The 19395-nt window shown below is 39.4% G+C and overlaps 2 protein-coding genes across 2 annotated transcripts in view; one reads left to right on the forward strand and one right to left on the reverse strand.

Moving 5' to 3' along the window:
* The first annotated feature begins 1950 nt into the window (after nt 1-1950).
* The window catches only part of PRTG (protogenin), a 120067-nt gene continuing 102622 nt past the window's right edge, over nt 1951-19395 (forward strand). Inside the window, exons 1-2 of the mRNA XM_041744507.1 lie at nt 1951-2087; nt 4408-4710. Coding sequence (XP_041600441.1) covers nt 1994-2087; nt 4408-4710 — 397 coding nt within the window. The 5' untranslated portion in view covers nt 1951-1993. The remainder of the gene's footprint in view (nt 2088-4407; nt 4711-19395) is intronic.
* On the reverse strand, nt 14178-14480 carry LOC121484805 (40S ribosomal protein S29-like). The gene has a single exon (XM_041744508.1). It carries the CDS (start codon nt 14454-14456, stop codon nt 14286-14288), a length of 171 nt encoding a protein of 56 aa, XP_041600442.1. The 5' UTR covers nt 14457-14480; the 3' UTR covers nt 14178-14285.

The raw sequence follows: 19395 nt of genomic DNA on the forward strand, positions 1-19395 counted from the left end.
TCATATTCGATGCAATGCTATCTCCAATGCAACTCAACATGCAAAGCCATCCTATAAGAATCAAAGGCTTCTATGATCAATTAAAATGCTAAAGGGAAGGCAAAGTGGCAATTAAAAAAAAAAAGTTCTTCCCCTGCTTTCTAGCTTCTCTCTCCCCTCCCCCAGCCTTTATTCTACTGATTTATCCAAGAAAGAGAGTATAAAAGCATCTTATTAGCAATTCTTATGCAGGAAATATGAGCACTTAGGGTCAATTGAAAGGAAACTGGGAGAAGGGGGGAGTCAAGAGGAAGAAGAATGTCATACAATTAGAGAATTTAGCTTAGGCACACAGTTAAGAACGTCATGTAAATCGGTGTAAATTTATCAGATATTCAAAACATTCTTGCAAGTATCTCATTTTATTACCTCAACATTTTTCCCTTTCCATGAACCTTTATTCTGTTGCCTAGAAATAATTCTATGCATCTAAATTTTAAGTAAGGTCTTGGAGGCAGTATAGCCAAGGGTATTACTGTTGGAACACGGGTTAGAATTGTTAAACAGGCTGATCCTTAGAGAAAGCTTCCGGGGAAGGTAGTGCTGCCCTCCCAGCAGATGTTCTAAAACGGTTGGTCTCCCTCGCACCCCCCCCCCCAACCTCTTTCTCATAAGGAGGATTTGGGGAGCATGCTGAAGGCAGTGTGTGGATGTTAGTGACAAAAGCTAGATTCCTGTCAGCAGCTTTCATTAAGGAGAGCTTGTAGCCTGTGCCCTCATCACGTGCCGTACACAGATTTAGTTTTGGATTAGCGAATGCTAATCCACATGGAAATGCTATGATCCATGTATGTTTAGCAACCTGATTGCATTGTTTTTTAAAAAAATAAATGTACCTTTTAACTCCTCTTGTTATCCTTAATTTTAAGGGATGTGAACAAATTAATAACATTTCTGTCTTTCCCGGTCCGCTGAACTTCTAACCAGGTATCCTATGCAGCCTTGCTCCCCCCAGGCAAGCGCAGAGAACCTAGAAACCCCCTGATCTCGCCTCAACTGCTAGGACGGGGCCCTTCTGCGCGCACCGTTCTCACGAATTAAAGAGCTCGAGTAACTTGGCCAACGTAATGAAACGTCTCCTCCAAAGGCAATTAGGGGAGCATCTCGGCGAATCCTTCGCGAGGTGTTTCTAAGCCAGGGCTGCATGTGCCCGGGGGCGGGGAGGGCAAGAGCCGCCGACCCCAGAAGTGGGGCTCAGCCCCCGGAGATGCCTCCAGTCCCGCTGACACACCCCGGAGTGGGAAGAGGCCGTTTCCCCTGCACAGGGCCTCGGCGTGCGAGGCAAGGCGGGGGATGGGCAGGGGCCAGCAGGGGAAAAGTCTCCGGCCTCTCCACGTCTCTCAGCACCATCCCTCCCCCGCCGCCCCCTCCTTCCCGAATCCCAAACACGCGGGCGGGAGAGGGCCCCCGGGCAGCCCGGGCCGCGGGGCTCGGCCTTTGTGGCTCGGTCCTCGACGGGGGCGGGGCCGCGGGCCGGGGACCCTCAGCCGGGGCTTGACCCCCAGGTGCATTGTCCGGCGGGGCCCGCCCCCTCCCCGCGGGGCCGCCCGGGGCCCCCTCCCGGCGTCTCCCTCCGCCGGCCGCGCCGGCCTCGCGGTCCCCAGCCCAGGGGCCAGATGCAGAAAGTAGTCCCAGGCCGGCCGCGGCGCTGTCCACTCCGCCGCCCCCGCCCCGCCCCCGCCCCCCGCAGCCGCCGCCTCACTCCGCCCCCAGGCCGGACCCGGGCCCCCGCCTCCCGCGAGCCGGTGTCCGCGCGCCGGCCTCTCCGCGGCCGCAGAGCCCCCGCCCGCCCGCCAGGCCAGGCCAGGCCACGCCGGAGCGCGAGCGGGAAGCCAGGCTGCGCGCGGGGAGCCGGGGGGCGCGGCCGGGGAGCCGGCGCGGGGGGCCGGGGGGCGCGGGGAGCCGGGGCGGGGAGCCGGGGCGGCCGGGGAGCATGCCCGCGCGGCCCCGCTGAATGGCGCCTTCTCCGCGACCCCTCGCCCGGCTGCGGCCGCCAGGGATGCTGCTCCGCGCGCTCCTGCTCCTGCTGCTCCTCGGCTCCGCTCCAGGTGGGCGCGCTTTCTCCCGCGTTCCTCGTGCGCCTGTGGGGCTTGAGCAGGCGCGAGGGGCTGGGAAGGAGGGAACGGGGAGGGGGCGCCGCCGGGCGCTGCCGGGCCCCGGGCGGCGAGCTGACCGCCGGACCCTGCCCGCTCCTGCGGCCGGTAGGGAGCCGCTGCCGGAGGCCGAGCGGCCCGGGGGCTCCGCGGGGGCTCCGGGGGCTCCGGGGGCGCGTCCCCCGCACCCGCGCCTCCGCGCTGCGCGCCCCGAGGGGCCGGCTGCGTGGCCGTGGCGCCCGCTGTCCACTCTCCCCCCTTGTCCTCGCGCCATTGTCCGGGCTCTGGCCGCGTCCTCGCCTCGGCGGCCGGCCCGGCTCCGCGCCTCCCTCCCTCCTCCTTCCCTCCCGCCCGCCCGCCCGGCCGCCGCGGCGCACGTGGCTTTATTTATATTGTTTCCTTAGTGGCAGCCTGGCCACGCAGGGGGCGCCGCGGCTTCTCGCGGCTTCCCCGGTTGCAGCGGGGTTCCCCCACCCCGACCACACAGACGCATTTTAGGGCAGGGGAGAGAGTAGGGGAACCAGAGTCCAGGGCAGCACCCCTCGTGCCCGCGTTTTCTCGGATCCGGATCAAAAGAGGAGGAGAAGGGAGGGGTGCAGTGGGGAAGGCAAGAAGACTGGAAGGTGCGTGGCCAGTGTGTGCTCCGGAGGGGGGAAAGGTACCCGGAGCTGAAAAGGAAGTATTTAGATAGGACCCCCCTCCGCAAACCCCCCTCCAGGTATTTTGAATTTTGAAGCAGCCCCTGAGGTGTGTACCAATGTGAAGATTCCTCCCAACTTCAGGTTAGCCTTATGCAAACTTGGATGAACTGATTATTTTTTTTCTCGTTTGCATCTGCATTGGTTTATCTTCAAAGAGATAAAAAAAAAAAAGTGTAAGGTGGATGTGACGATTGCGAGGGGTGGGGTGGGGGCGAGGAGGAGAGAGATGTTCAGGAGAAGGGGTTATTTTATTTATTTACAGATTACAAACCCCGGACTTTCATCTTTTCTGGAGGAGTTGGTTTTCTGTTAACATGAGAAAAGGATCAAAGTCAGATGTGACTCGGAAACACAATGGGCGCCTTCCGGAGTGGTCCTCGCAGCGCGAGGCGGTGAGGGTCCTCCCGTCGCCCTGGGCATGTGTTGGTTAGAAGTCCGCAGCCCGGGCGCGGGAGTGCGGCTAGTGTGCGAGGTTTCCGAGGACCTGCCTTGATGAGAAGCAGATCAGTCCCGGGAATTTGTAATCATGTATTTAGAACATCATAAGGAAGATGAAATGTCCCCAAACTCCTCTAACACTCCCCAATCAATATGCCAGACTTTAGGTGGCCTTTGCGCACAGTACAGGAGGTGACAGGGTATTAGGCAGTCATCGGATGCTTTTTCCTGGCAGGCACCAGGGCGATGGGTATGCTTAGAGTAAAACCTTTCCTCTGCTCTGATAAAAATGGATATTGGTTGATTAAGCAATCTCCTATCCCTATTAGATAGTAAGGACCAATTTAGTCACACATTTTTTTCCAGCAGTTAGTAGTTCTGAAAAGAAAAGAAAAGAAAAAAGAGAAAGAAAGAAAGAAAGAAAGAAAGAAAGAAAGAAAGAAAGAAAGAAAGAAAATAAATGTTTTCTAATCCGATCACCCACTGAGTACAATCAGCAAGAGTTACCAACATTTCAAAGTCAACTGTTTGTCCATTAAATACCTACCTTACTCTGCAGAAATTAAGTAAATTGATCTCTTTCAAGGAGAGGAGGCAGAGTCCTTGCAGTAAAGGACAGATATAAAAATGCAAACTTGTAATTTGTCACAAAAGATAAATGCACTTCCCAAAGGAGTAGGTGCCAAGGAGCCCAAAACACTTCAAGGGACAAAGAAATAAACTTGCTTGTTCACAGAGTTGGAGTTTTGCTAATGATTTCTTGTAAAATTAGACTTTTACGACTTACTCTGTTCAAGATCTTTTTGACAAGCTTGTAAAAGTAGCAAACAGCTTGTGCTCATGAGTTTTCCTGATGATTTTGATACTGTAGCAAGAAGCTTGAGAACTGGATTCTTGGAAGGCATAGAAGATCATGAAATCTTCCCTGTGCTTTTAGATAAATGTTGAAGATGTTCTTTCTGATTTGTTGAAAAGTTTTGCTGAAACTTAGATTGATTTAAGATGTTTATCAGTTAACTAATATAGTTTCTTAAACTTTGTCATGCTACACCCTGAATATGTTTTACAATTATGTGTTAAGAAATGGCTTTATACCTATAATTCTGGATATGCCCCCCCCCTTTTTTTCCTTATAGGAGTGTGGTGCTTTAGTGAACTGTTTTTTATAAAAGAACCACAGGATGTAACTGTCACAAGAAAGGACCCAGTCATTTTAGAGTGCCAGGCTCATGGAGAAGTTCCTATTAAGGTCACATGGTTGAAAAATGGAGCAAAAGTGTCTGAAAATAAACGGATCCAGGTTCTGTCTAACGGCTCTTTATACATCAGTGAAGTGGAAGGCAAGCGAGGAGAGCAGTCTGATGAAGGATTTTATCAGTGCTTGGCAATGAACAAATATGGAGCCATTCTTAGTCAAAAAGCACATCTTACCTTGTCAAGTAAGTGTATAAATTCTTCATTGTTTGATACTTTTCATTGCTATGTTTTAATGACTTTGTGATTCACTGTGTGCTAACTCTAAAAATCACATCACACAAACATAAAGAATTTTCCTGGAGGTAGTAGTTGGTAGGCATGCAGAAAAATCTAAGAAAAAAATATAAATTTAAATGAATGATTGAGAAGGAAAGTCAAGTTAGATTTCAAACACCTAGGCATGACTGGGTGGCTCAGTGGTTGAGCGTCTCTGCCTTTGGCCCAAGTCGTGATCCTGGAGACCCAGGATTGAGTCCCACATCGGGATACCTGCATGGAGCTTGCTTCTCCCTCTGCCTGTGTCTTTGCCTCTCTCTCTCTCTCTCTCTCCTCTGTCTCTCAGGAGTAAATACATAAAATCTTAAAAAAAAAAAAAAAAAAGATTTCAAACACCTAAACCTGTAGAAGTGGCTTTGTATAAATTTACAAGTGTATGAGAAAGAGTTTGGTGTAAAAGTTTGGCTAATGCAATGAAAGTTTTAAAATCTCATCTTTTATAAATTAATAATTAAAATTTAAAAATCACAAGCAAATCTTCCTGCTTTGTAGATGGCCTTTGAGTGCTAACTCTTTCTTATAGCCCAACCTTCCATTTCCCTGAGTGCTTTAAGATCACTCCTGTTGCCTTTTAATTGTTGAGAGGGCATTGGTCAGTAACTCTCAAGCCTTTGAAGTATTCCTAGCCTTTTTCTGCTGGGAGAGAAAGAGGTTAAGGCCATTTCCATATTATGCCTAATGGATTTAAACCAGATCTGCGTCTTTTATTCCAGTTGTCATAAAGTTTGCTGTCTAATGATTTCCTTTGTATTAACAGCCCCATCAGATCAACCATTTGTCCAAGTGATCCAGTGCTTGGTGGCTGACCTGATAACTGTTGAATGTAAAGATGGACCTAGGATGAATGGGCAACTCCTTGTTCCCACTGAGGGGATCAAACATGCAACACTTAAGATGACAATAGACAATGCAAATCTTAAAACCACAACAACTGTATCTTAAAAATAGTTTTTACAAGTATTCTAGCTACATTCTTTTGTTAATCCACAAAAGATAGATTTTGTGCTATCCTGACAAATTGATCATTTACAGGATGAACAATAGGAAGAGGGATCTCTTGAGATAAAGACATAATCTTTAGGAAATAGTTTCTTCAGACTATTTAGGAAATAGTCTACACAGGTGAAATTTAGGAAGCCATTGGCAGGGGTTTTCTAAGTGACTTTGACTCTTTTAACAGTGTATGACCATATTTATGCTACCATCATGTTATTAATTTATTTGTGCAGTAATGATTAATTGTAGAAATAAGTTGCAAGCAAAGATAGTTTAACATTGAAATATATCAGAAAAGTAGAAAAGTTTCCAGTTCTATCCTCCCCCCTCCAGAATGGCAAAAACCTGAGAAAATTTCTGATAAACATTTTTTTTTTTGCCATAATCACTGGCCAAAAATCATTTTGTTGTTGTTGACTTAACGGTTTTTCTGTGTTTTCAAGATAGTGTGCTTTTAATGCCTTTGTTCTATTCATTTAATTTTTGTGTAACATAAAGTTGTTGTATAGAGTTATAACTTTGTCACCTTTCAGGATTGTGGAAAATTATTCATACTCAAGAATTGTAGCTTGTATTTCTTTGCTGGAGAGAAGAGGAGTAGGATAGAAAGGTGGAGGAGGGCAGATGGGCCTTGAAAGGATGAAGCATTTATCATGACCACACATTATTTCCAGGACCTCCTTAGAAGCCTGACAAAATTCTAGGGTACCCAGAAATGCCTTGAAAACACATAGAGCTTTAAAGTCTGTATAGTATAATAAGTGTTATTAACAGTGAAACAAAGGTTAGTATGGCTTTTTTAGAGTCTTTAGATTTGTGTAACTGTAAAAATTATGGATAATTATTAGATATGATAGTTTTGAAGACTGTTGTGGTGAAGTAGTTTTCATATAATTAGTATCAAGAGCTTAATTTTAATGAAAATATGTAGACATGGCTGCTACATGTCAATTGTACTCAGTTGTAGGGGCCACACTTTTCATAGGCACATGTTTTATTGAACTCTGTGGAGATATTTTGCTAGGAAATTGCATTCAGTATTACAGATTTAAAATGCATAGTTTTAGATTTTTCTTTAGAAATATGAGACTTAGAGATTCTGAACTCACAAAGTTAGTTTAGGTATTTAAAAAGCAATGTCCAATGACATAGGCTCAAATGACTTTATCCTATGTTCAGGGTATAGATGTTATACATATTAAACAGGAAGAGAATAGGCATTAAGTGGACATTCTATTTTGCTTTTTGAAAAAGCTAGTTCTTTCCTAGTTATTGATAGCAGCAGGGTGCAAGTATGTTGTTTTTATTTCCTGATCAAAGATTTGTCAGCAAACATATCTTTGTTTCAGCAGTGTAATAATATAGCCTCTAAAAATCTAAAACTTTAATCTCTGCAAGTTTTAGAGTTTTTAACACATAGGCAATCAAGTCCTGGTTTCTAAACTTAGGAACTAGAAGCTGAAAGTTGCTCTCTAGGCAAGAATTCCATTATTCATGTGTAAATTAGGAATTCACAGGGTTAAAAGGTTAGAAACTGGCCAGGATGAGGTTTACCCTTGTGATAAAGAGCAGATGACCCTCATTCATTGGCCAAAGCTTTCATGTAGCTCTTCTGCAAAGTTAGTTATTGCCATGAATTGTTCTTGAGGAATGCAGAAATTCAAATGTGAACAGGCCTTTCCTTAAGTGTCACTATGGAGCCTTATCTCCCAAGCACATCAGAGCCGGCTGCAGGGACAAGGTTCCTCCCCAAAGGCCTGGAGGCTTTGCTTTCCTGTTGTTCATCCAAGCACAAAAGAATTTGTCTAACTTAGTTTTTCTAAGGCATCCCATTTTTAAAGGAAAGTATAGGGTTAAAGTAATATTTAGTTTTTTTTTAAAAAGGTAATCCTTATAATTGATAGACATTTTAGCCATTTTACATTTCATGAAACTAGAATAGGAAGGAGAGTATGTGGGAGGCCCTTTTTTTCTAGTTGTATACAATAGTAAGAACAGAAGATTAAGCCATTTCCTATAAATTTCAATATTTTTAGCTTTTGGCAAATCCAGTTTTCACTTTCACCGGTGCTAAGTCTTCAGTATGTAAATAATTTAAACATTTTAGGAATAAGAAATAATTTACGGACATTTTGGTGTTTCTTGCATTCTTAACATTAAGATAAATTTCATAGGAAAGCATTAGTGTGGTAAAATGGTCTCATATTTCAACAAGTTTAAATTAAGATAAGAGACATTTGAGAGAAGTAAAGGAGGAGGCGGGTTGTGTTCTATGATGTGTAAAAGACTGGCTGTAAGCTAGTGATTGAACAGGAAGCTGGTTGTTTATTTCCTTTCCATAAAAGGTGGAAATTGAAGTCTAAGGATAGAGAGAAAGAGAACATAAAGCCAGTTTATATTTCTTAGGTATTTCAGGACCGTTCACTTGGGTGAAAAATCTTTTTTTTTTTTTTTTTTTTTAGTGAGCATTTGTTAACTGGAAGACCATTGTATTGTAACTTTATGATGATTTTTTTCCCCTAAAGATTTTGAGGTTCATTTTTGCATGTGAAAAGCTGGGGTGGGGGAAGTGGTCTGTTTCTGTATCTACACAGCAATAGTGATTTCCTTTAAAAGGATGTAGCTTGTTTTCCATGAATAAAACGTTTATCACTTCAGTTTAAAAGGAGGTGAAACTTGAGGACTTTTGTTGTTAGATGAATGAAAAACTGTTCTATGAGTATGGCTTCTATTTTAAAGAGTAGTATATAAATTATAGCCCAAAGTTGGTCTTAAAATGAGTTAAAATATATTGAGAACATTTAATGACTCATGTTAAAAAAAATAAGGTGGGTGATTGAAAAGAGAAAGAGCTATGAGACTATTAGCCTACATTTTGAATTTTATTAGTGATCTAAGACCCAAGATGGATGAGATTTTGCTACATTGTCACTTATTGAGTGAGATTTGTAGACGCTGTAAAGGGGAACATCTCTTACATGTGAGCATATTCACTTCAAGCTGTTAACAGTTACCTGCCCTAATTCAGTAGAGGTAGCACAAAAGTCATTTGATTTCAGAAAAATAAGATAGAATTGAGGTATTTGAGAGACCAATCTGCCAACACTGTAGATAAGGTTCAGAAGATTCTTTCTGAGATCCAAGAAAAATCATCTTTAAAGAGAAGGGGTTATGGTTCAAGAGTACATGTTTAACTTAAAAATTGACCATCTTACAATTGCTTAAGCCAAGGAAGTAAAAGCACATGAAGTTCTACAGGCTTATGTACAATGACACTTGGTTCTTTCAGTTTGTCTTCTTAAAAGGTTTATCAGGTACCTGATAATCTCTGGATAATAGAACCAGTTTTTCCCACTTTGCACTTGATTAAGTGAGGAGCATTTCTCATCATTTCTCATCATCTGTAACACTGTCTCACTGTTTTTCAGAATTGTTGGATTTTTAATTTTATAACCAAGCAGGATCCACTGGAGGGTAGAATTATAATTTGCTTTAAGATGTATATACATGGGGAAAAAAGGATGTATATAAATCTGTTTATTTTATTTCTGTTCAGCTTCTTAATGGAATTTTGAAAGGGCATTTGGTATGGCCCTTTTTTGTCAACTATCTCTGATTATTCTAACGAAAGGGTCTCATGCTCAGCAGTTGTTTGCCAAGGGATTTGTTGTCATTGCTCCTGAATTTAACAGCTGGGCCTATTGATGGAGTCCAGAGCAATTTAAAGGAATCGCAAGATAAACTAAAAACAAAACAAAACAACAAAATAAACCCACACCAAAAAACCCCACAAAAACAAATCTTTTAAGCAGGACTTTAAGTTGAAGGAGTATTTTGATTAATAAATAAATGATTTGAGGTTACCTTTTTGAAAACCTTAATATCCCTGACTACAGTTTTGAGAGATAGTTTTTATCTCTCCTAGGCAGATTCACTCAATTAGAATTACTTTTAGCTTTTAAATTTTTAATGACTCATGAAAAATAATAATGTTAGCCATTTTGTTGAGGATCATACTTGAATTTTAAGAACAGCTGTGATTATTGACATGTTTCAAGAGGAAACCTAAAAATTGTACCCCAAATTTTTCACCTTCAGGACTATTTTAATACTTCTGAGTGTTCAGACTCTTTGGAAAAGCATTTTTTAAGCTCATCATTTAAAGTTGATAAATAAGAGAGGAAGAAAACACAGTTGTAGTAATTGAAGCAATGTTGGCAGTTGCCTTAACATAGTAATCTGCACAGAACAAGCTCACAGTCAGCAATTGACAATAGTGATGTGCAAAAAGGTAAAAATGTACTAAATTACCTTCAGTGGCTGTAATCCTGAAGCCAAGTGAATCGCTCTAGGGATATGTATTGCAGAGGATAAAGGTGTCATCCTCACAAAGGTCTCTGACAGTAATCTGACAAATGCTTTCCTGACTTTTACATTCCTTGTTTTTTTCTTCTTTCAACCTCTGGTTCTCAGAAACTGCTTCTGATGAGTGTTAAAAGCCAAATTCTTATAGGCTGAGCAGAAGGCATGAATTAAAAATGTTTGTTTTTTCAGTTTCTGGGAGGCTTGCCCTTTTCTCATGTTTATGTATATACATTTTTTAATAGCTTTAGCATCTGTGGCTAGGTTAATTAAGTGACTGTTGGAGATCGCAATCATTGTTTCAAACTTGTGTCCTCAATGGGCTTATTTCTTAGGACTGATAGAAAGGACATGTTTCTTTCTCTCGCTTTCTTTCTTAGTAGGCTCCATGCTGATGTGGAGCTCAGTGCAGGGCTTGAACTCAGGACCCTGAGATCAAGACCTGAGCTGAGATCAAGAGTTTGATGCTTAACTAACTTAGCCACCCAGGCACCTCAAGGAAATTTTCTTCTAATAATTTAATTTATGAAATGATAGTAAACTCCTGTTTAGAACAGTTCGATAATTTGTTTTTGTTTTGTTTTGCTTTTTAATGATGCTACTTTATAAAGACTACTTTCTCTAAATTGTATCCTTTGGGAGTAATCCTCCAAAATGGCCTTTTTATTGTCACTGTTTTGTAGTCTTTTTAGTACTACTCAAAATGGATCTCCTTCACTCCACCAACTTAAAAAAGTGGAGACTGTATTACTACTGTGGGTTACATTCCTCAGGATTTCTTCTCAGCCTTGGTGCAATCAACATTTGGGGCTAGATAATTCTTCATTGTGGACACTGTCTTATGCAGTCTAGAATGTACATCAGCGTCCCTGGCCTCTATATACCAGATGCCAGTCCAGTAGCATCCCCGCCTCCCCACCACTGCAGTTGTAACAACAAAAAAAGTGTGTTTTGGGAGGCAAAATCATCCTGGTTGAGAACTACTTTGTTTCTGAAGAGGTAGAAATTTTTTTTCCAAGTTGGTACTGGGCCATTAGTTATTTTAACTGTTTCTGTCTTATGTTTGATAATCTAAGCTTTTGGTGTTAATAATGCTAAATGTATTGATTGGAGAACCAGTTATTATTTTTACGTATTGTGAAGAAAGCTTGATTAAAAAAAAAAATGTGTCTCAGTCATTGTTTGTCTAAGTGAGGGTGATATTGCCTCTTCATTCCTTTTCCACACATGGTACATTGAAACCTGATATTAAGAGTTCATCCTTCTATAGGTCCATTCATTTTGATTTCAGTATTTTAGATCTTTTCTTGAGGATATCTAGACAAAGCGTAAATGCAAATTTCACTTAACTCTGTTTACTCAGTACATTGTATTTTCTTGATGTGATGGGCTCCAGTGTTGAAAAAGATAGGAGAAATCTCCATGTGTGGCAAATGTTAAAGAACATCTTTTGTGATGCTCTGCATGGAGACAAGTAAAACTGTATGAGATTAATAGCCCAGAGAATTACATTTGCTGTGTGGTAGGTGGTTCTCTGGGTGAATGGATAACAGAAATCTTTTCAGCTAATTCAACGGTACCATAGACTTATTTGGGGCAGAAACAATTTAACTTCCTCTAGATAATGATGTAAAGATGGTAGTGTCTTGAAAGGGCATCAATGAGTAAGAATTAAACACCATACGTAGTATGTTAACTAGTATGCAGAAAGTTCCAGACAAATTTTGAGTGGTTGTTATGACAAATGCTTGTTTTAGATTACTTAGTAGTAGTACGCAGGGATTGCATAGTCCTCATCTTTCTCAAGGTATCATTTTTTGTGTTTGGTTTCATTTTGGTTAGCTTTTTATGATAGTAAAAGTTAAGATTGTTCCCATAGGTAGTTGGTCACCTGTAGAGGCCAGTAGCCACTGGTAGCTCAAGTGACAGTTGAGATGGATGAGGGAGAAAGCAGAATCTTTTAATGAGTGGCTCTAGTCCTGAGCATGGATGACTGAACATTCAGCACCATGTGTTCTACTCCAAAAAAGTGCTTTGAGTAGAACAAATCATCAGTTCAAACTAGAAGAGAAAAATGTACATTTCCTTATATTTAAGGAAAATAATAGTTGTGTAAAACAGAATTTTAATGTTCTTGAGTTCTTGTTTTCTTGTTCTTGTGCTTTCATAAAGAAATTATGAAGTTGACAGGTACCAATATCTGGTAAATATTCTTAGTGCTGCTATATATTTTTATTGAGTTACTGGGAGCTGCAGTGGAAAAACAGAATGACAAAAGGCAAGAGAGCCAATCATTTATGTCTTCTCCATTGCTGATGATTTATACGACTTTAGACAGATTACTTAATCATTCTGATCCCTACTTTGTGTTACCTGTAAAAATGGGCAGCTGGACAAAAAGGAGGGGACACAGGTGTTCAGCAACACAGTACCCTTATTTTTGTAATTCTGTTATTGTAATTCTGAGCAAATGGCCAGTAAATTATATTTTTTATAAGACTGAGTTAAATCACATTTAAGTCACTGAGAAAAAATTTAAGAGATCCGTTTAAGTCACTGAGAAAAAAATTAAAGTAGCTTGGCCATTATTTAACTTGGTACTTTTAAGAATTCATACTCTTGCTATGTATCATAGGAGAATCTACTTTTGGTGGGGTGAGGTCTTAAACCAATACTGCTAATTTGAACTAGTACTATTTTCTGACTTAAGTCAGAAAAATAAATCAAAATAAATTACGTTGCCTGGCTCTGGGAAGTTCATAATAGTTGTGCTCTTTGAAGGTTGGCATAGTACGCAAGAGGTATAGCTTTACAAATGTGTCTGCTTTGACTATAATTGTGTATTCTGATGTTTATTGACTCAGTGTTTAAAAGAAATAGTGCCAATTTCATCTTAACAGAGTTTTGCTAATGTATTATTAGTGTTTTAGTAGAAATAGATTATACTGCCTGCCCCCACCCACCACCAAGTCCTATTAAGAATGATAAGGTTTAATTTTTCCCCCAGCTTTCAAACTGAGTTAGCTTGAGCCCCTCTGATTGGATTTAAAGTAACTCCAATTAAAATATTGACCTCAAAGTGAACACATAATAGGAAAAAAATGCTTTGATGTTGCTATTGCCATTTTGGCATTTCTTTTTAAAGAGATCACAGCTTTTCTTAAATAATTGTAACAGATGTATTTACTGTTTTTATTTTAATAAAAATAATTCACTTTTTATGTATTCAAGAAAGTCACATTTCCATGCTCTGTCTTAGGGACCAAACTCAGTAAAGTAGTAAGATTACCAAAATTTTTACCAAAAGTTATCCCAGTGATGGAACGATTTCTTCAAAGCTTGAAAGTATCTTTGCCTCGATGATTTACTACATTTTTAGAAATCTGTAATAATGCATGAAAGGTAGTATATAGACAGAAGAAACTTTGTGAAATTTAAGTTTAATTTTCAGTATGCCAGATGTTAACTTGGAAGCTATGATATTTAGGGAGAGAACTTTATTGCTTAGCAAATGGTACATTGAGAAATTACAAGTTGGTCAATAGAGAAGTGACCGGTGCCTTGCCCAAGGATACAACTATTAGATCTCAGGTGTGCTGATTCTAGTCATGAATTTGCAGTATTAGGTAAAGATTTTCTACTGTGTATTGTGTGAAAATGTGTTTCTATATATTCAAATATATCTCATCTAATCCAGAATATAGAAAAGAGAATAGTAGTGGAACTGACCCTGATATAAAAGACACATTTAATTTCTGAATATTTATTTTAAAAGTATGACTTTATCATTATGCAGCTCACCCTTTACTGCTGTATAAGACTTTGTTGTGTTGATGTAGTAAATAGGCAATTTTCAAATAAAATCATTAATATGTTTCTATTTTATCCTGAGTATATCCTCAATGCAGGGAGATTGAGCTCCAGTCCTTTTAGAGGTTCCGCATTTGTTGCTGTATCTGTACAAATGAAAGTTTGAGCTAAAGCAGATTTTCATTGTATCTTTATTTTTTTTTCATAATTGGAGTATTTTTATTTTATGTACAATAAGTCAGCATCAAAGTAGGTATCTTGGACATCTGCAGTTAAGGTAGGTATCTTGGATGACCCATTCAAGGAAGTTCACTTAATCCAACTTAATGAAGCCTATATCCTTGGCGTACTGACGGAAATACTGGCGGCACATGTTGAGGCCGTATTTCCGGATCAGACCATGCTGGTTTGAACAGACGCGGCAAGAACGAGAGCCCTGGCCAGACTTCCTTGGGTGGCTCCAGTAGAGCTGCTGGTGACCCATCTTGCTCTTTCGGATGCAACGAGGCAAAAGGACTCATTGTATCTTTAAATAACCTTCAATGGAGTGAGGCTCTCTTGTAGTCAAAAGGTTGAAATTTAAATACATGATTGACTATGTGTCATTATTATTATTGCTTCGAAAGAGGGGCATAGTGATAGCCTATGTCTAGTGTGGACATTTTTTTTCTTTAGCAGCAGTTTTATTGAGGTAGAATTCACATATCACAAAGTTTACCTTTTGTTTTTTTGTTTTTTTGTTTTTTTGTTTTTTTAATTTTTATTTATTTATGATAGTCACACAGAGAGAGAGAGAGAGAGAGAGCAGAGACACAGGCAGAGGGAGAAGCAGGCTCCATGCACTGGGAGCCTGACGTGGGATTCGATCCTGGGTCTCGAGGATCGAGCCCTGGGCCAAAGGCAGGCGCCAAACCGCTGCGCCACCCAGGGATCCCAAAGTTTACCTTTTGAAAGTGTGTAATTCTGTGGGTTTAATACATCTATCACCATTATCTAATTTCAGAATATATCTTTCCCTCCAAAAAGAAACCCCACACTTCCCAGTTCTTTCTTCACCTATACCCTGGAACCATGAATCTGGTTTATGGCTCTGTAAATTTGCCTATTGTGGACATATCATAAAAGTAGAATTGTACAATATGTGAAGTTTTGTGTCTGGCTTCTTTCACTTAGCCTAATATTTTCAAGTTTCATCCATATTGTAGCATGTACTGGTACTTCATTTTCATGATTGAGGAAGGTTCCATTGTGTAATATACCCATGTTATATTTATCTAGTTATCTGTTGATGGATAATTGGATTTTTCTTTCTTTTGGCTCTTGTGAATAATTCTGCAGTGAACCAACATTCATACAAGTATCCGTGTCCCTGTTTTCACCACTTTTGGGCATATGCCTAGGAGTGGAGTTGCTAGATCATATGGTAATTCTACATTTAACCTTTTGGGGAGTCACCTATTTTCCACAGTTGCTGCACCATTTTACATTCCCACCAGCAATGTCCAAAAGATTCAGTTTTTCATGTCCATGCCAATGCTTATTATTTTCATTATTATTATTATTATCATCCCACAGTAAGTATGAAGTGTTCTCATTGTGGTTTTGATTTGCATTTCCCTTTTCATGTACTTATTGGCCATTTATATATTTTCTTTGGAGAAATACCTAGTGCCCATTTTAAAAAATTGGGCTTTTGATTTTTTTTATTGTTGTGGGGTTTGGGGATTTTTTTTTCATAATCTGGATATTCATTTTATCAGTTATAATGATTTGCAGATATTTTCTCCAGTTCTGTATTTTGTCATTTCATTTTCTTGATGTCTTTCGATGCACAAAGTTTTACATTTTGATTAAATTCAATTTATGTTTTCTTTTGTTGCTTGTGGTTTTGTTGTTAGACCTAAAAATCTATTACCAAATCCAGTGGTAAGGGTTTAGCTTCGCATGTTTCACTTCGCATGTGAAAATCCAGTTGTTGGGCACCATTCATTGAAGAGACTTCATTCCTTATTGAATGGATTTGACATCCTTGTTGAAATCAATTAACTATAGGTTTATAGGATTTATTTCTGGATGGTTGGTGCTATCCTGTTGGTCTCATGCTATTTTGATTATTGTATCTTTGCAGTAAATTTTAAATCAAGAAATGTGAGTATTCCAACTTTGTTCATCTTTCTCTTGACTTTTTTTTTTATTATTATTCATGGCCCCTTGCAATTCCATATAAATTTTTAGATTGGCTTTTCCATTTCTGCATAAAATAATCTTGGAATTTTGATATGGATTGCATTGAATGTGTAGATTACTTTGGATAATATTGATGTCTTAGCAATATTAAGATTTCCAGTCCATGAACAATACATCCCTCTGCATATTTAGATCTTTATTTTCTTTTAGCAGTGTTTTATAGTTTTCAGTCTACAAATCTTATACTTTTTAAATGAAATTTGTACCTAGGTATTTTATTCTTTAAGATGCTATTGCAAATGGAATAGTTTATTGCTGGTGTATATAAACACAATGACTTTATGTGTGTTGATTTTATACCCTGAAACTCTTCTGATTTCCTTTATTAGCTTTAGTAGCTTTCTTGTAGATTCTTTGGAATTTTCTATATATAGAATCAGGTTATCTGTGAAAGATATTGTTTTACTTTTTTTCCCCCAATTAGGATGCCTTTTATATCTTTTTCTTATCTAATTCCTCTGGTGTGAACTTCTAGTACAGTGTTGAATAGTCTGCACATCCTGTTCCTAAAGCAGAAATATGGCTACTAGCACCGCAAAGACGGTAACATCTGATGAGAAAGTGCTTATATGTGTAACATACAAGGTACTAACAAAACTTACTTCACGCAGTTTTGCAGAACTTGTAACTCTTACCAAGTGAAGAATATATCACTTGTCAAGTAAACAAAGTGTTTGCATTTTGTACCTGAATTACTCTACCTGGTGGTAGAGTTTTCATGTGCATGTTTTTTCCTAAAGGACACTAGGTTTCTGGGATCCCTGGGTGGCGCAGCGGTTTGGCGCCTGCCTTTGGCCCAGGGCGCGATCCTGGAGACCCGGGATCGAATCCCACGTCGGGCTCCCGGTGCATGGAGCCTGCTTCTCCCTCTGCCTGTGTCTCTGCCTCTCTCTCTCTCTCTGTGACTGTCATAAATAAATAAAAATTAAAAAAAAAAAAAAAAGGACACTAGGTTTCTAATGACCTCGAGTTTGTCTTGTTTTTTTGGTAGGAGTTGTAGAAATAACACTCAACTGGGAAATGGGACCTTAGGTATAAGTTTCCTTTTGCTCTTGAAAAATCTTGTTTATGTTACCCTCTTTTGAGACTATTACTTCACTGGCAACGTGGAAGAATGTTTGCTTTACTTGCTACTCAGTCTAATGTAAGAGAAACTAAACTGAAAAATAGAGTATTTTTCTTAAAAAGTTTTTTTTTTTTTTAAAAGATTTTGTTTATTTGTTCATGAGAGACACAGAGAGAGAGGCGGAGACACAGGCAGAGGGGGAAGAAGCAGGCTCAGTGCAGGGAGCCCGATGTGGGTTTCAATCCTGGAACTCCAGGATCACACCCTGAGCCAAAGGCAGACGCTCAACTGCTGAGCCACCCAGGCGTCCTGTAAAAAAAAAAAAAATTATAGGGAAAAGCTTTATGTCTTTCACCATTAAGTATGGTGTTAGCTATGGATTTTTCATAAATGCCATTTATCATGTTGAGGAAGTTCCATTATATTCCTAGTTTTCTGGGTGTTTTATCATGAAAAGGTGTTGGGTTTTTTTTCACTGCTTTTCCTATATCAATTGTGATGATCATATAGTTTCTTTCCTTGTTCTGTTAATGTTGTATATTATATTGATTAATTTTTTTCTGTTGATCCACTTTTGAATTCCTGGAATAAATCTCACTTGGTCAATACCATCTTTTTAATATGACATTAGATCCAGTTTGAGACTTTGTATCTATATTCATAAAGATGGTCTGTTATTTTCTTTTCTTGGTGTGTAATTTTCATGTGATGTATCTGCTTTGGTATTATAGTTGGGTTCATAGAATGAGTTAGGAAGTGTTCTATCCTATTTGTTGGGAGAGTTTGAGAAGATTGATGTTATTTCTAATTTAAATGTTTGGTAGAATTCATCAATCAAGCCATCTGGTTCTGGACGTTTCTTAGTTGGGAGGTTTTTGGTTACTGATTCAGTCCGTTTACTCATTGTAGGCTGTTGCAATTTTTAATTACTTTTTGAGTCATGTAGATAATATGTGTTTTAGAATTTGTACATTTCATATAGGTCATCTAAATTGTAGGTATACAACTGTTCATAATATTGTCTTACAATCTTTTTTATTTTTGTAAAGTTGGTGGCAATGTCCTCATTTTCATTTCTTTATTTATACCTTTTTTCTTTTTATTTCTTCGTCAGTCTAGCTCACCATTTGTCAATTTTGTTCATCTTTTCAAAGAACCAGTTTTTGGTTCTGTTGATTGTTGTTTTTCTAGCCTCTTTCATTTATCTCCATTACTAATCTTTATTCTTCCTTCTTTTAGCTTTTAGTTTAGTTTTTGCTTTTTTTTCTAATTCTTCAAGATGTAGTTATTGATTTGAGATCTTTTTTTCTTATTTATTGTAGGATTTACAGCTACAGATCTATTGAGTATTGCTGCACTGTCATTTTCATTTGTCTCAGAGGAGTTGTTATTGTTCTTTTTCTTCGCCTGCTCCCCCCTCGCCCTACCCTCTTTCTTTCCTTTCTTGACCCATTGATTAATAGTTTGTTGTTTAATTTCCACATGTGTGTGGTTTTTTCCAGTTTTCCTTCTGTTCTTTTACTTCTAGCTTCATTCCACTGTAATTGGAGAAGATACCTTATATGAATTTAATCTTTAAAAATATATGGAGACTTGTTTTCCAACTGAGCATATGGTCTATCCTGCAGAATGTTCCATGTGTATTTGAGGAGAATGTGTGTTCTGCTCTTATTGGGTAGAGTGTTTTTATGTGTCTATTAAGTCTAGTTAGTATACTGTATCACTCAAGTCCTACATTTCCATATTGTTCTTCTGTCTAGATGTTCTATCCATTGTTGAATGTGCTGTATTGAAGTCTCCAACTATTACTATAAAACTGTTTCTCACTTCAATTCTATCAGTATTTGCTTCATATCTATATTGGGATTCTGTTGTTTGGTGCATATATGTTTATAATTGTTAAGTGGTCTTGATGAATTGACCCTTTTATTAGTATATAACGTCCTCTTGTTTCTTAGAACAGGTTTTGACTTAATGTTGCTTTTGTCTGCTACTAGTACAGCCCCCAGCTCTCCTTTGATTACCACTTGCATGGAATACCTTTTCCAGTCCAATTTATGGAACCTTTTTCAACGTATTTATGTCATTGGATATAAAGTGAATATCTTGT

This window comes from Vulpes lagopus, chromosome 2 (genome assembly GCF_018345385.1).
Source record: "Vulpes lagopus strain Blue_001 chromosome 2, ASM1834538v1, whole genome shotgun sequence".
NCBI lineage: Eukaryota > Metazoa > Chordata > Mammalia > Carnivora > Canidae > Vulpes > Vulpes lagopus.

Bases quoted from the DNA above. Each gene is read 5' to 3' on its own strand.
- LOC121484805 (XM_041744508.1), bottom strand. From the start codon at position 14,456: ATGGGTCACCAGCAGCTCTACTGGAGCCACCCAAGGAAGTCTGGCCAG.